This window comes from Melospiza melodia, unplaced genomic scaffold (assembly GCF_035770615.1).
Source record: "Melospiza melodia melodia isolate bMelMel2 unplaced genomic scaffold, bMelMel2.pri scaffold_48, whole genome shotgun sequence".
Lineage (NCBI taxonomy): Eukaryota > Metazoa > Chordata > Aves > Passeriformes > Passerellidae > Melospiza > Melospiza melodia.
In genome coordinates this window covers 5,483,674-5,500,548 of record NW_026948796.1, presented here as the reverse complement: position 1 = coordinate 5,500,548, position 16,875 = coordinate 5,483,674, and the positions used below count along the sequence as shown (strand labels likewise).

The 16,875-nt window shown below is 53.0% G+C and overlaps 1 protein-coding gene across 1 annotated transcript in view; it reads right to left on the bottom strand.

Annotated features, from left to right (window-relative positions):
• Nucleotides 1–10,290: 10,290 nt before the first annotated feature.
• The window catches only part of LOC134413705 (olfactory receptor 14J1-like), a gene marked incomplete at its 5' end in the record, with an annotated part of 82,152 nt that continues 75,567 nt past the window's right edge, over nt 10,291–16,875 (bottom strand). The window contains 2 exons of the mRNA XM_063147745.1: nt 10,291–10,364; nt 10,540–10,593. Of these exons, the coding sequence (XP_063003815.1) occupies nt 10,291–10,364; nt 10,540–10,593 (128 nt within the window). The remainder of the gene's footprint in view (nt 10,365–10,539; nt 10,594–16,875) is intronic.

The window sequence follows — 16,875 nt, the reverse complement described above, 5'->3', positions numbered from 1 at the left end:
CTGCAACTGGCCTTTGCTGGCCCCAAGGCCTCCTCTCCAGCAGCTCTCCATCCTCCTTCCCCCAGGAGGTGGAGCACCCCCTCAGGTGCTGGCCTGAAGCCTGGCCCAGGGGCAGCTTCAGGCCCACCAGGCCCTGTGCTCCCCCTGCCAACGTCTCTCGGGGCCTCTCCCTGCCCTGCTCGGGCCCTGCCACATGGACACCTTGGCAATGAATGCTGTCTTGGGGGCTTTGTCCTTTGCAGGCAACCGCGGTGATGTGGAAGATCCTCCAGGAGCCCTCTGTCCCACGTGTTGTGATGCTGTATTTCCCCTACCTATTTGTTCATCTGCTCTTCCAAGTGTTCTTCAGCACAGAAGAGATGCCAGAGGAGGTGGATACCTTCTGGATGGCATGCCAGGAAGAGCATGGCCTTGCCACCAGCCCCAACAGGTGCTCCATGCCAGTCCTCCTGTCCCTGCCACGTGGCCCGCAAAGGAGCCAGTGCTACCAGTGTGACCTGGGCTTTGCTGTGCACACAGGTTTGCAGTGCAGACCCTGAAGTCCCTGCTCTGCCTTCTCCAGTGTGAGCACATGGTGGTGTCAATGGAAGGCAAGCGTGGCTGGGACACGCTGCTCTGTGTTGATACCCACCATTCTGCCGTGGCTCTGCTGGCCGGGTGAGACCTCCCTTCTCCCCATTGCTCCTGGCATTTGTGCCCTGTGCCTGGGCTGTCCCACACGGTCCCCGTGGCGGTGGGCCAAAGGGACGAGGGACAGCCAAGCAGACTGGAAAAGGCTGGGAAAGGAGGGTGCCCAGGAGTGGCCACATCTCAGAGGGCCCAGGTTCCCTGGCAGGATGGTGGGGAAAGACAAGAACTGTGTGAGTCAGTGCTGGGAGAGGCTTCCCCCCTGGCTCAGGGTCTTAGTGCCATTTTCTGCCTTCCAGGGAGATGCGCCATGCATCCAAGCCCTTGTGTAAAAGCATCTTATGCTGCCTCCTTGAGATGCTCAGCACAGAGATGCCAGACTGGGATTTCCCTGCCCTGGCATTCCTTGTGGAGGTGAGCTTGAAGGCCAGCATGACCTGGCTGAGCTGCCTCCCAGCTCTCTGCCCTCTCGCCGCCGCAGCCGCCTGGGACAGTGCCCTTGCCCTGCGCTGCTCCAAAATCCCCCCTTCCTCCTTGTTCTCCCCCTTCATACTCAGAGCATGAGGTGCCCTGGTCCAGGGAATGCCAGGGTCAGTTGGGGTCCCCTGTCCTGCCTGTGTCCCCTGCCCAGCTCCCCTGCAGCCCCAGCCCCTCCCCAGCGTGGCCAGAGCTCCTTAGGAGAGTCCCTGCATCAATATCAGTCACTGAATGCTGCAATCACCTCTTCTGTAATAAGAACAGCAATAAAAGACACCCTTTAAATTAGGAATACATATTTCCTAGAAGCTCTTTGAACTATTACTCCATAACTGTCAAAGGAAAACCTCCTAAAGAACTGCACTGGAACACAGGGAAATCAAGGCAGAGCCATGGTTTGTCCGGACTTGCTTGATCCTCATGAGCCTCACTGTGCATTTGGAGCTGAGCCCTGGAACCTCAGGGCCTGGGAGGAGATTGCACAAACCTTGCCAGGAGTCAAAGGCAGAAGAAAACCCCAAAGTCTCTCCAGGCATTCATGGCTTCCACTGAGGTCCCTCTCCAAAACAGGCTCCTCATGGACTCCTTGGAGGAGAGAATTGGTGGCCAGGATGGCACAAAAACCTCTGAGACACCCAGTGTGGAAAGGAAAATCCAAAGTACCTTCAACACCTTGAGTGTCTCAAAGCATTAATGAGCCCCACTGAGTGCCAGTGCAAAGCTCTCCAGGGGCTAATTAACGCAGATAATTGGGCCATGATTGCACAAACCTCTCCCAGAGTCTGTATCCAAAGGGAAACACCTTTTTTATTTTAAGTACCTTAAAATAACTGAAGTGCCTTGAAGCATTAGTGAGCCCCACTGAGTGTTGTTACTGACAAAGCTTCTCCAGGGACTAATTACAGCAGGTAATTGGAGGCCGTGATTGCACAAAGCTCTCAGAGACTCCAAGGCAAAAGCAAAAAGCCAAGGTTTTTGAAAAACCTGCAGTCCCTGGGAGCATTCAGGAGCCCCCAGGGCCATTCCTGAACAAGGCTCCCCAGGGACTCCTTCCAACAGATCTTTAAGGCCACTGGGATGTGGGCTAGGGGGGATGCTGAGGGCAGGACAAGGGGCTGACAGTGCCCAGCCTGGCTGGGGCTATGCCAGGAGACCCCAGTGCCTCAGGACAAGGTGTCTCCAGCCCTTGGTGGCACAGACCCTGCTGCTGTGCCCCAGGGCACCAAGACTTGGCTTCTCTTTGTCCCCACCTGTCATCACTGCCTCCAGTTTTCTGCTCTGCCTGGGGCCTGGGGACACTTTCCCTGTCATGTCCCTCAGTGGCACCCATTATAAGTCCAAGAAACTTTGGAGTTGGATTGTGACTTGGAGCTCTGGAGAGGTTTCTTCATCTCCCTCTCAGGGACTGATGTTCAGGGCCTCAGCACAAAGCCCCAGAGGCTCATTAAAGTCCTTGTGCTGTGTCTGTGCTGCTGAGCTGGGCTGGGCTCCCGGCCCAGAGGCAGCTCCTGGCAAGGGCAGCGCTGCAGAGAGACAGCTCTGGCCAGGAGCATCTCCTGTGCCAGCCCAGTAGGGCTGGGGCACTGCCTGCAGCCACCCTGGGCACAGCACAGAGGCACAGAGAGCTTCAATCAGTCAGGGCTGGGAAGGGGCTGAGAAATGCCTGGGGCACAATCACTGCCAGCCCTTGGCACAGGAACCTCTGGCTGCAGGACAATGCAGCTGCAGCTCCTGCAGGGATCTCCTAAAGCTGGAACATCCCAATGCCTACAGACCCTGTGAGTACATTCTCTGATTGTCTCTTGTGCAGCAGGAGCAGCCAGGAGTGCCCAGGGCACAGAATATTCTGATTAGTCTCAGAATATTTCCAAGACAAGGATTTTAATCAAAATGAGGCAATTTTCTAAGACTTTGTCTTCAGATTCTTACTACTGGAGAGTGACAGGGAGGGGGGATAAATATTAAAGGATGATTATGAATTATTAGTTATGAATTTTGACAAGTGGTGCCTGAGACGACCAAACTTTTCCTTTTAGTGACCAGCAGGTTCACAGGAGAACCCTAATATGCCTTCAGCCACTCTGCCCATGGACAGCAGCAGCAGCACCTTTGCTGGAGCCATCAGGCTCAGTCTGAGCTGTCCTTTCCCCAAGCTGCAAACAGAACCTGCCCCCAGGTAGTGCCCTGCAAACAGGCAGGGCTCTGTCAGGCCAAGGAGAGTGCACAGAGATTTGGGGTCTGTGAGTGCTGGCACAGGGAGATCAGGCACAGGGAAACACCTGAAGGAGGAAAATCTCGAGGAAGCAGAGAGAAGATCAGGGAAGAAGAGAAAACAAAATACAGAAATGCTGTGGCAGGGAGAGTTTAGAGATGTCCACAGGATCCCCTCCAGTGCAGCCCCTCCCTCTGAACAAGCCCCCTCCCTCCTGTGCCCCCTGCAAGCCTCTGCCCTCAGGGCCGGGGCTCCAAAGTCTGCAGCACCTCCTGTGCAGGCAGAGCTGCAGCAGAGCCGTGGGGCAGCTCTGCAGCCCCAGGCCCAGTTCCCTCTGCAGAGCACAGGGCTGGGAGCAGCTGCCTGGCCCTGGGGGCTCTGGAGGGGGCACAGCTGGCTCAGGGTGATGCTGTCCCCAGTGCCCGGCTCTGGGCAATGCTGGCAGGGCAGCCAGGGAAGGAGCTGCATCTCCCTCAATCCAGCGCCACCACAAGGACACTTGGAAGTCTCCCTGAGATTTCAGTCCGGGCTGGAAGCTTCATCCCAGCATGCAAACCTGTCCTAGAGCATCTCTGAGTGATAAGATCCATGGGGAAAAGGCAGAGGTGTTGTGACACTGAAAATGCTGCTGGGTTAGTGGAATGAGCAACGTGAGTCCTTGGCTACAAAGGTGGAGCTGGGCTGTGGTGGATCCATCTGCTCTCTGCAGTACCTGGAGGTTTTTAAGAGAAATGTGGGAGTGTGAACATCCTCCACCTGAGAAAAGTGAAAGCCCAGAGGAGCTGCAAACAGAATGAAGTGACAAATCATCTGCCCCCAGTCTCCACTCATTGTCTTGCCTCAGGGAAATCACTCTGTTCTACCAGAGGGCAGCAGAAGTGCTGAGGGTTTCTGATATCCAAGAACACCAGGAAGTACATGGAAGGAGCTTAAAAAGAAAACATCAGAACTCTGAAACACAAGAGCACGTCTGTGTGTGTTACAAAGGAGGGTGTGTGGGAAATGGCTTTGATTTTGGTTACAGGGATCTCCTCTAACCCTTCACTGTCCTTTTCTCCATGAACAGGTCCCCACATGCAGCCACAGCAAATGTCCAACAGCAGCTCCATCAGCCACTTCCTCCTGCTGGCATTAGCAGCCATGGGGCAGCTGCAGCTCCTGCACTTCTGCCTCTTGCTGGGCATCTCCCTGGCTGCCCTCCTGGGCAACAGCCTCATCATCAGCGCCATAGCCTGTGGCGACCACCTGCACACGCCCATGTTCTTCTTCCTGCTCAACCTGGCCTTCAGTGACCTGGGCTCCATCTGCACCACTGTCCCCAAAGCCATGCACAATTCCCTCTGGGACACCAGGAACACAGGATGTGCTGCACAGGTCTTTTTCTTTTTGTTCTTTATCACAGCAGAGCTTTCATTCCTGACCCTCATGTGCTCCGACGGCTACGTGTCCATCTGCAAAGCCCTGCACCACGGGACCTTCCTGGGCAGCAGAGCTTGAGCCCACATGGCAGCAGCTGCCTGGGCCAGGGGCTTTCTCAATGCTCTGCTGCACATGGCCAATACATTTTCCCTGTGCCATGGCAATACCCTGGGCCAGTTCTTCTGTGAAATCCCACAGATCCTCAAGCTCTCCTGCTCCAATTCTTATCTCAGGGAACTTGGGCTTCTCATAGTTTGTGCTTTTCTGTTATTTGGTTGTTTTGTGTACATTGTTTTCTCCTATGTGCAGATCTTCAGGGCTGTGCTGAGGATCCCCTCTGAGCAGGGACAATACAAAGCCTTTTCCACTTGCTTCCCTCACCTGGGCGTGGTCTCCCTGTTTATCAGCACTGGCACATTTACTCACCTGAAGCCCCCCTCCATCTTATCCCCATCCCTGGATCTGGCACTGTCAGTTCTGTACTCGGTGGTGCCTCCAGCCCTGAACCATCTCATCTACAGCCTGAGGAACCAGGAGCTCAAGGATGCCCTGAGAACAAAGATGACTGGGTACTTTTTAGAAGCAAAAAAGCGTTTGTTTTCTGCTGCTTAGTTTTCAGACCCAAACTCATGACCGGCCCAGTCTCTGCCTTCTCAGGTCTTTGGTGATGCCTATGGGTTGTTCTTGACATAATGTCCTCAATTAAATGTTTCTATTCACCCCTCACCTAATTCCCTGTCTGCCTCTTGAATTGGACCCAGAAGCTCTGTAATCCAGGATCTGTACTATTGCTTTGTTTGAACAAAATAAACGACCTTGCAGTGCCTTGTTTTTCTGGGATCCCAGCTCTGGGACCTGCATGAAGTTATAGGGGGGAAAGGGAAGGGTCCCAGCACAGCAGCACTGCCAGGGAGCAGCAGCACTTGGTCCTTTCAGAGCTGCTCTGCCCAAGTCCACACTCTCTTTCCCAGCCCTTCCGTGGGTGCCAGGCCAGAGTGCTCTGGCAGCTTGGTCACTGTCCTGCTGCGTGTCCATGCTGTGACCACAAGCAGGGACAGGCCATGGGCACTGCTGGGACACAGCTGGGCTCAAGCACAGCAGCTCCATCAGCAAAGGGCATCTCCTGAGGGCACAGCAGGGAGGCTTTGCCCTCTCTCCATTTCCTGCTGTCAGCAATGTGCCCCAGGAATGCGCCCCAGGAATGCCCTGGCACAGCAAAGCCCAGTGCCTGGGGCAGGGGGGGAGTGTGCAGGGGGGGGCTCACAGCAGTGTCCTAGCACAGCCAGAGCTCCCGGGATGGCCCTTAGGGAGCAGCAGAGCAGGGCCTGGGCTGTGTCTTTGTTCTGGGGACAGCCTGGGAAGGTGCCCCAGGGCAATTGTCCCACACCAGCCCCTGCAACCACCACTGCCAGCACTGGCCTCTGCCCTCACCTGCAGGAGGTTGTTTGTCCCTGCATGGAGGGACACCAAGTGACCATGCCAGCAGTCTGTGTTTGCTCTGTACTGAGGAGACTTCAAGAGTGCATCATGTGTGTGTGTGGGGAGATGAACCCCAGTGAGCACAAACACCATCAGCAGCACCCAGGGGTGGCACAATTCCAGTGGCACAAACAGCGCCTTGAGGCCACTTCACTCAAGAGGATTGTCCTCTGGGAAACCACCTGAATTCTTTGCCTGGCTGTGCTGAGGACTGCATGGAGAGAAACATCCAGGGCAGGGAGACTCCAGGGAAAATGCTCAGGACCACCATGGACTGCAGAGAGACATTGGAGTGGTGGCTCTGTCGGGAGCAATCACAGCTGCCTCCCTTCTGAACCACTCTGAGGACCTGGACAGGGCTCTACTGTGTCCTGGGCACTGAGCTGGCACTGAGGGATGTGGAAAAGGCCTTTGGTGTCAGGGATGTTGAGAAGGCTGGGCAGTGTCACTGTGAGACTTCTCTCAAAGCCCTTGGAAAGGCCAGAGCCATCCCAGAGGGTCCTGGGCACCTGGGAAGGGCCGACTGGAAGCAGTCTGCAGACAAGTGGCAGCAGCTCTCTGGCCACAGAGAGCAAGGCACAACTTTCCCAGGCATTGTCCTGGGGAAGGCTGTGAGAAGATCATAGAAAAAAATGAGAAACAATTCTTATCTTCACTTGCTGCACCTGCTGTTGTGAACATGTGGAATGTGTTATGGAGATTTGTTTACCAAAGGGTAATTTCTTAATTGTCCACTGGTGATGGTGTTTGGATTCAAGGACCAAGTGAGTCCACCTGTATGGTGACTGTCTGTAAGGGCAATGGGTTTCTTAATAAGTAGAATATAATAAAGTGATTGATCAGCCTTCTGAGAATCATGGAGTCAATGCTAATTATTACCCCTTTGGGGACTGCTGGTTATGACAAGTGGTGAACCCTGATGTGACCGGGGGGGAGCTCGTGGTTGCGAAAAGGTGCCTGCAGAAATGAGTATCCACATTTCTACAGGGGAGAACATCAATACAAACTTGACCTGGAGCAACCCAGACAGGGGGGGCCTCCAGGAGCCCAAAGTTGAGGGACCAGAGAGAGGAAACTCAGGGTTGGGTGTTTTTGCTGCATCTTGGTCATTTGTGTATTTTGGGGGCCTGAATCTTGGTGTTTTGGAGGCTTAGATGGGTGGCAGATTCCTGGTGACTTCCAGGACTTGGGCAGTAGGAACTCCCTAACCCAATGTGCTCATACATTGTATTTTTCACCAAACCAGGATTTCTCTTTCCCAAACCTTGGCTGGATGGAGAAGGAGGCTGTTAGAAAGATGTCTGGGGACACATAGGCAGGTGAGGAGGAAGTCAGTGCCCCTTTCCCCCTCTCTTCTGCTCCATCTCCCAGCCCAGCACGGACCCTGGCTGCAGGACAATCCTGCTGCCGATGCCATCCTGCCAGGGATGCACAGGGGGGATCTCCTTCCCTCTGGCATGGAGGCAAATCCCATCTCTTTGTCCTTCCTCCCCCAGACAAGGAGCTGAGGACGGAGACCAGGGAGGACAAATCCCCATGGCAGCAGAACCTCATGGAAGAGGACGTTTTGAGCAACTCCACAGCACAGGAATTGAACAGGGAGGAAAATCCCTGGGGATCCTGCAGCAGGAGGAGCTGCAAACCCAGCCTGGGGTGCTCTGAGGAGGAAAGAGCCATCCTGTGCCAGGAAGGTGGACAGAGCTTCAGCCAGAGCTCAGAGCTGGTGATCTGTGGAGCAGCTTCATGATGGGGAGAAGCCCTGCAAGTGCTTGGAGTGTGGGAAGAGCTTCAGGCAGAGCAGCATCCTGATCTGCCACCAGCTGATCCCCACTGGGGAATGGCCCTGCGAGTCTGGGGAGTGTGGGAAGGGCTTCAGTTGCAGCTCAGAACTCATCAGGCACCAATGCATTCACACTGGGGAGAGGCCCTACGAGTGTCCCGAGTGCCAGTGGAGGTTTCAGACCAGCTCCCATCTCCTCGCTCACCAGCGGATTCACAGGGAGGAGAGACCCTTCCACCGCCCCAACTGCAGGAAGGGATTCAAGCACAACTCCACCCTCGTCAGGCACTGGCGCTTCCACACCGGGGAGAGGCCCTGTGAGTGTCCCCAGTGTGGGAAAAGCTTCTCAGACAGCTCTAACTTCAGTAAACACCAGCAGAGTCACTGGTAAGGGAAGCCCTCCAAGTGCCCCAATTGCAGGAAGGGCTTCGTGCGCTGCTCCAACTCCATACCCCATTGGAGGGTCCACGTTGGTCAGAGCCCTTCAGACCCACATTTCCAGTGACCTGAGTTGGGAAGACACTTGGCTAGCTATCCCTTTGTTAAGGCCCTAATTTTCTTTTGATTGATCTTCATCCCTTACAACAGTCAAAATTGGGGGGAAAATCAACAAATTCATTGAAGGCATCTAAAGCCTCATTTTTTACAAGTGTTTCAGGGGAATCTGGGATTCAGGGAGATACTTGGGGGGGTTTGGGAGTATTTGATGTGGTTATCTCCCTTTCTTGGCACTCAAAGAGATGAGAGGGTTCAATCTGTCACCTCAATACCACTCAATGCCACTGAAAACTACTCAATCCCAGCCCAAAATTCCTCAATTCCACAGCCCCTCAGGGTGGAATGGGGTTGGAAGAGGATTGGGGGAAGTGTGCTGCAAATCAGGAGGGGTGAGATGGGCATTGGGTGGGATGGGATAGGTGGGATGGGGTTTGGGTGGTGTGAAATGGGGGAAATACGGCTTGGGAAGTGGGTCTGGATGTCCAGCAGGGGTGGGATGGGTTGGGGTTGGGACTGGGGAGCTGGGGTGTGAAACGAGACAGCCAAAGTTCGGGGATGATGAAGGGAGGGGGAACCCATTACTGAATGCGTTTTTGGATGTGAAAACAATGACACCTCCCATGGCCCCAGAGCTCAGAGCAGCTGAGATGGTGCTGGATCCAAGGCCAACTGTGGATCTTTCTCTCCCTCTCACTCTTCTCCTGATTTCCTCTTCTCAAAATCCACACCTTCTCTGGGCAAACTGTTCCAGGAGGGTCTTTTTTCTGAATCCCTACCTAAACCTACTCTCTTTCCATTTGGATCCAGTCTCCCTTGTCCTGTCCTTGCCTGCCCTTGTACAAAGTCCATGTCCAGCTTTCTTGTAAGTTGCCCTCAGGTACTGGAAGGCCACAGCTCGATCAAGTCTGAGTCTCTTTGCCAGGCTGAAGAAGCCGAGCTGTGTCAGCCTTTCCTTGCAGGAGAGGAGCTGCAGCCCTGGTACCATCTGGGTGTCCCTGCTGGGCCCCCCTGCAGCACGGCCACGTCCCTGCCGTCCATGCCGGGGAGCCCGGCAGAGCCGGCGGCAGCGCTGCAGGTGCAGGGTCAGCGGTGGGGAGGAGACACGGCCCTGGCGGCGGCTCCGGGAGCAGTGATTGGCGCTGGGCCGCCCGCACTGCAGAGAGCCGGGGCCCTTGTGCCTGCCCTTGCGTTCAGGGCGCCTTTCCCCGCCGCTCACCCGCCCGCCCGCCCGCTCGGGGAAACACTCCCTGTGCCGCCCTCAGGGCCGCCCCTCGCCGCTGCCCCGGGGGCTCCCGGCACCAGCTGGAGGGCCCCAGGCCTCAGCCTCACCCTGCTCAGCTCAAGGCCTGGAAAAGCAGGATCAAACACCCACGCAAAAAGTACCCCAGGATTCCAATCTTTTCTCTACAGCACTGCTTTGCTATCAGAGTCTGCATGGGATTATAATGGGATTATAAAATCACCAGGAGAAAAGAGCATGAACAAGTTCTGCTTTGGCAGTACCTCAAGGCTTTGAGGGAGAGGGTGTGGCGCTTACTTGCTCACAGGGATGCACAGAAAGTGTTGAAATGGTAAAAATAGTCCAAACCCCTTAGAATTTGGAAGAAAAACCTGAGGCACTGGCAGCTAGCACCTCAGAAACACCTGGCTTTTGCTTCTCTCTTGCACCTGAGAGCTTCCTGGGCAGGGGCAATTCTTCCAATGGCCATGGCTAGAAAGGACAGCGAGCAGATGGATTTAGCTTCTCCTGCCAGCCCTGAAATGCCAGTTGTCATTTGTGTGCACGGAGGATTCCGTTTCAGACTCTGAACTGGCGCAGCTGCTCCTCAGGCGCTGCTTGCAGGCAGGCGCAGCGGTGCTGCTGCAGCTGTCCTGCACACAGGGAGGGCTCTGGAGCCTCCCCAGGGCCACCAAGAAGCACAGGAGGGAACGTACCCAGGATCTGGTGCAGCACCGTGGGGTTGGGGGGGATCCTTTGGTCCCTTTGATGGGAGAGGGAGCAGGGCAGATGGAATGAAGATGAGACAGGGATCAGACAACCCCACACCAGGCAGCGTTTTCTCCTCTGAGAGCTCCTCTGAGCTGAGCGAGATGGTGAAGCCTGTGGAGCAAATGAGACCCAGGAGTGAGGGAAAGGGTGGCTGGGAAGGAGTCAGATAAAGCCTGTGTGGGCATTTTTCTTTCCAAGGGGCTCCTGGGGAACAAAGGAGACAAGAAGGATGTCCCATCCCACGACATTTCCTGGGATATGCTTTGGTGGTGGCCTTGGCAGTGTTAGTGGTCTCAGGTTATTGGGAGGACTCTATGATCTTAAAGGTCTTTTCCAATGGAAACAGTTCTGCAATTCTAAACCTGCATTCCTGCTTTTGAAGGATGCAGTCCCAAATAGACCCACATTTGTGTTTTTAAGGAATTTAGCATCTACCGTTCCTTGAAAGTCATAGAAATCAGGCTTTTAATGCTCTCAGAACACTTGAATTCCTTGATCTTAAGCTGTGTGTTTAAACTGAGGTGCTTTTATTCAGAAAGGTTTGACCATGGGATAAATGCAGGCAATTCAGCCACAATGGCACTTGCTTCATCTGCTTTTCTTCTTCCTTTCCCCATGGGTGGCTGATTTGGGACTATTTGTCTTGTACTTTGAGTTCTGGCTCAGACTTGCTCATGCATGTGCTGTAAAATCCTATGTACTCCTTTGTAGTGAAAAATGCTTGCAAACTGCTGGGAATTGCTAGAGACAAGGCTTACAAACCAGGGCCCAGTATGATTAGCCCAGTACCCCTGCTTAAATCTCTGCTTGTATTAAAAAGGAATGAGCTATTCTAACTCACTTGTCCCCTCCCTCACCCCATTTTTTTGCAGCTCTTGGAGCAGTCTTGTATGCCGTTCCTGCTCTTTGTAATCAAATGATTGATGGTTTGTGAAGCCATGGTGCTGCTGTAGCTGCAGCCTGAGTTCAGTGGGAACATGTCCAAAGCACTGGATCCCACAGCAGTGGGCATGGTGAGAGATTTGCCTCTGCTGCCATGGCCATCCAGCCTGGGAAGAGCAGCTGCTGGAGCTTCCCCCATTCTGCCAACAGCAGTCTGCCTCCAGCATGTGGCCTGTATGGCCATGATTTTGCCAGAGTGTGGAAAATGCATTGTTTGAATGTATTTTGATGGTGTCTGACATCACCTGACTGGAGCAGTTTGGTGGGCAGGACGCCCTGTGGGCAGGGCCATGGCAGGGATGGGTGGCTGGCACTGGCACTGGCAGTGTTATTTTCCCAGACAGGTTCCTGGTACAGCTGTGGAGGAGGGCACCAGCAGCTATGTCAGCCCAGTGACCAGCAGCACATGGAGGAGACCCTCATGTGCAAAGAGCTCCTAACCCCTTTGCTCCCCCATGGCAGCGCAAGATGATTCCACCACAGGTGAAGAGCTGCTGCAGGCTGGAGACTCCTGCAGCCAGGCCTTGTTGCAATCTCCTTGCTGCAGCTGTGTCTGGGGGATGTTGGCCTGCAGCAGCACTGCTGATGCCTGGGAATGCTGCTGGGCTCAGAGAGGCAGAGTGTGTACAAAAGCTGCATTCAAAGCGCTGATGGCGAGACCCCGGAGGCGCTGGCAAGGGCAGCAGCTCTTCTTCATTCTGTGCAGGTGAGAGCCCAGCCTTGGAGCCTGTCCCTGGGGACAGGGAAACACCCTGAGCATAAGTTTGAATTTTCAGGGACAGTCCAAATGAGAATTGCTTTGTGTTGCAATGTTGGGTTTGGGTGTGTCTGCAGGAAAGAAAGTGAGAATAAACGCCTTGAACAACAAAGGAGAACTCTGCATGGCCAATTTACACCCTACAGATACACTGATCATATCGGCCCACTGAACATTGGGGGCATCTAATGCAGAGTGCAAAGCTTCTTTGAATAGATAGGAGAGATGAGACTTGAAGAAATAATTTTGCAGATTGAGAAAAAGGGATCAGGCCCAGGGGTCCCATAGACTGGACTTAGTTCTGCCAAATCAAGGATGTCAAGGATGAGTTGTTTTTACCTGCTCTGTTGGAGAGTATTTCAGAATGACTGCCCCTTGCCATTTCCATTAAGAAAATCTGGAATTTTCAGGAACTGCCAGGATCAGAAATGTTTTGAGGCAGATCATGTTTATGTTGGGTTCGGGTGTCTGTGCAATAAAGAACGCAGAGAAAGAAACCCCAGGGAACAATGAAGCAAAGCAAAAGAGGAACGTTTGAAAGGTCAGTTTGTTCCCTACAGCTCTCAGCCAACTGATTTTTGGGTCATCTACTGGGGAGTGCAAAGCTGCTTTTACTTCCACTGCCCGGTGTCAGAACCCAGGAAATTCCTCCGGCTGCCCTGGAGGACTGGAGCCCCTGCCCAGGGGTCTCAGAGACCTTGGCACAGAGCCCAAGACCCCTGTGCCTTTGATCTAGCCCTTGGAAAAAAGGATTACCAACCTTATATGAAGAATTACAAGCCATGAAATTTTCAGTAGAATAATAGCTTGTCACGGGGTGAAAAATAGGTTTTTGAAGCTTTTAGAATGAGGGCTTGGAGTCCCAAGATGGAGGAATTTGGGTGTGCCTTGTCCTTTTTCCTTCTTCCTAGCCTCAATCTTCAGCTGTGATGTTGGCACTTTTAGACTGGTTTAGAGTAAAAAATTGTCTAACATAGATGATAGGTATTGGAAAGTAATTGTAAACATTGTACACATAGTTTTTAGAAAAAAAAGATAACACCGCCTCAGAGGCAGGTAGAGTGCCTCTGACATTCTTGCTGAGCAGACCTCAGCAGGTCAGGAGAAAGAAGTTTATAGATAAGATACAAAAAACAATCTTGAGACCAAGAAATGAAGAGCTCTGACTCCTTCTTTAACTGCCTGTCTGGGAAAAGAGACTTTCTAACTTATCTTGGGGTCTTCTGACCAGCTAGAGTCCTGAGAGCCCGGTGCCATTGTTTGTGTCCCACCACTTTGTTTGATGTGAAGAGAATTAAACAAAATCCCACACCAACAAGCTGCAACCTAGAACTGAGTAGGAATTACAGAAATAAAGACCCTGAAAAGTAGCTTTGGAAAGGGTCTCCTTCCTATGTTATAGGTAAAAGTTAAGTTAAATAAGGGTATAGTTCAATTATATTGTATTAATTATGTTATATTAATTGTATTATGTTAAAAGGAGGGGTTTATTAGAATGTGCTAGGAGAAGGGTGCAGGGTTTGGTGGAACAGTGCTCTGGTGGGGCAAGGCGAGGTCAAAGATGGATTGGATGGAAGATCTGACCAATCATTCGAAGCCCTGCAGAAACGACTGGTCCAGAATGAACAGTGTTTAGGACCAATGAGAAGCCTGGAAATGGACCAATCGTCATGCAGATCCAAAATGGACCAATCCTGGACTCAAAAGGGGCTATAAATGGGGGGGGAGTTCTGTTTGGTCATGGTTCTTCTTTTTGGCTGCTTGGTTTTTTTTGGGGGACAACCCAGTGCACTTGGGGTTAGAGCACTGTTCTGTTTTTGGCTTGCTGTGTGGGTGCCTGGGCTTATCCTGGGTACTCTGTCCTTGTAGCTATTTTGATAAACAAGAACCTCTTTTTCTGGAGGAAGTTTGGTCTCATTCATATTCATAACACCTAGACAGTGTGAAACGCTCAGGCCTGGCCCGGCTGGGCTTAGGGCTGGCTGCCCTTGGCAAAGGAATGGAAGGGGATGGAGTTGGGGTGGGGTTTTGCAGCCATGGAAACGAGAGAACCATGGTGAGCGTGTCACAAAGGGGCAGCCCCACGCTGGGCTGGTGCAGGTTGTGCTGGACACGGCGCCAGTGGCAGCAGACACGTCTGCCTCTGCCTCTTTGTGCCGAGTGACGGTGATTGGAGTAACCCAGCCTTTGCTCAAAGGCCGCTCAAAGCTCCTGGCGCTGACTGCTCTGAGAGTGTTCCTAAACTCAAACGCAGACAATTCTGCCAGGCAGAAGCACGAGTTCAAACATGGATTTTAATGGAAAAGGAAAGACAACGGAAGGAAAAGGTGAGGATAGAAGGGAGGTGGAAGGCCAGAGCCAAATGGAAAAAAATCCCCCCAGATTTCAAAGAAAACTGGTCCATGGTGGTCAATGCTGACCCTGTGTCAGAGTAGGTGCCTGACAGCTACAGAGGAAGCTGCAAGGATGCCCTGAGGCATCACAACATTCTATCATTAGTTTATGCTGTCTTTTCATTTTTGACAGTAGCCAAATCACTCCTACTGTCAGCCAGGAGAGGGACTGTGGCCATAACTGACCACAGGTTGGACATGGTCGTGAGATGCAAATTCTGTTGTTTTCTTTGCCATCAATTTTGGGTCTCATTGCAGATAAATTTCCCATTCTTCCTCTGCTTGCTGATAGGGTCTGAGCGTGAGGGTGGGATTACAGTGCTACAGATACGCCAATAAGGCCTGCCTGCTTGATTGGAGACCTTTGTGGTTTGCAGAAATAACATCACAACATCTGAGAGTTTTCCTGTGGATTCACAGGCCAGCCTCAAGAAGGAATCTTTTTCCCTTTTTTATAATTGGAGCCTTCTACCTTTCCCTTCAAACTTGTTACCTCAATACTGCTAAGAGGAATTAAATGCAGGCTAGTTCCATGAGAAATAAAACCAAATAAATTTTCTCAATAATTAAAAATTATTCCCCTTGAGCACCACACCCATTAGATGTGTTGATGATGAAGGTGGGAGTTCACCTAACAGACTTCTCCCCTTACGAGCATGGCTCAACCTCACACATAGGTGAGGGGGGAGCTGGGCCAATCTCTGCTGGGAGGAAGGGTCTTGTGGCAGCCCAGAGAGGCTGTGCACATTGCCAGGGAACAGCTGTGCCCTGCATGTGCCCCTGCAATGAGCTGTGCTGCTGCCAGTGCCCCTGGAGCTGTGGGGCTGCTGAGCTGTGGGGCAGGAGAGGAGCAGGAGGGCGCGTGTGCAGCTGAGCCATTCCTGGAGAGCACAGGGCTCTGGGTTTCCTGCTGTCCCAGGGCAGCCCAGAGGCCTTGCTGTGCTTGTGCTAGCTCTGGGCAAGTGGCTCAGGGTTGTGCCCTGGCCTGCCTCAAGTGTCTGCCAGCAGGAGCATGTTTCCCTGTGCAGCTGTATAGACATTTCCAGGAAATGTGTCCCGTGAAATATGGAGCTTCAGTTGCTTTAGGTTTGCATTGTGGCCTCTGTTACATTTTGTGTCTCCACTTTGCAGGCCTGACCGGCTACCGTCTTGCCAAGAGGTTTTCCCTGGCAAGTTCCTCCATGCTCCTTCCCTCCAAGCCGTTGCCTCCCATCCAGAAGAGCTCTCCTTGTACCAAGCCAAGCCCAACATGCAGCAGAGAGCAGGAGAATGGGGAAAATGGCACCGGCTGGGATGAAGAGAGGAGAAAAAACCAGGAGCTGAGTCCAGAGGGAAAAGGATATAAGGTAAGGAGACCAAGCAAAGTCCTGTGTGGCAAGTGTTCAGTTTATGTGCTGTTGGCAGAGCTCGGAGAACTTTTCCCTGACAGGAACTGACCCTTTCAGTGAAGTTTGAACAGGTTCTGGTTTGTCTCTTTAGCTGGGCCAGAAATGATGGGATACTGAGAATGAGTGTGCACCTGCCCCTGCTGTCTCCAGCCCCATTCCTGGGCATGGCATGGGGGCCCTGGAGCACCTTGGGCAGACAGAGAGCTTGCAGAGAGCAGCAGGGCAGGGGAGCTCTGCTGAACTTCCTCAGTGCCAGGGAGCCTGAGATGATGGATGTGTGGGAGCAGGAGAGCAGCCAGCATGCTGAAAGCTCAGCAGCACCTGGGCTCAAAGGCTGCTGGGGAAGTGTAGAAGGGAAGGGCAGCAGCAGAAGAAATGAGGGGCTTGAGAAAAGCAGGTTTTGACATCCTGCAGAATGGCTTTGTGAGGTCTTGGCTGGAGATCAGCACTGGCTGTGAGACACCTTAGGAGCAGGGAGAGAACAGTGATCTAAAGCCACTGCCATGCCATCCAAAAGGGCAGTGGAGACAGTGGCACACCAGAACATCCTGATGTCAAACATGTGAATGCCAGCTGGGAATGCAGCCACACTTGCAGAGGATGAGCACGAGGGCAGAGGTGGCAAATGTGTGACATGGTCTCTCCCTCACCACTTCATGTTCCCTTCCCCATCCTGGGCCAAGCTGGACGATCAGTTTGACATTTCCTGGCAGGTCCCAGTTAGATGCATGGCTAAATGTCTTGAGGCATGAATGGGGGCAAGGCTGGATGCTTGATCTGATCACTATGTTCTACTCTTTCCAGACTTCCTTGCTGTATTCCAGTGGAGGGGATATGAAGAAGGGGTCACTGGGACCACCTCTGATCCCCCCCATACGCAGGGCAGTGAGTCCCCCTCTTGGCAGTGCTGCAG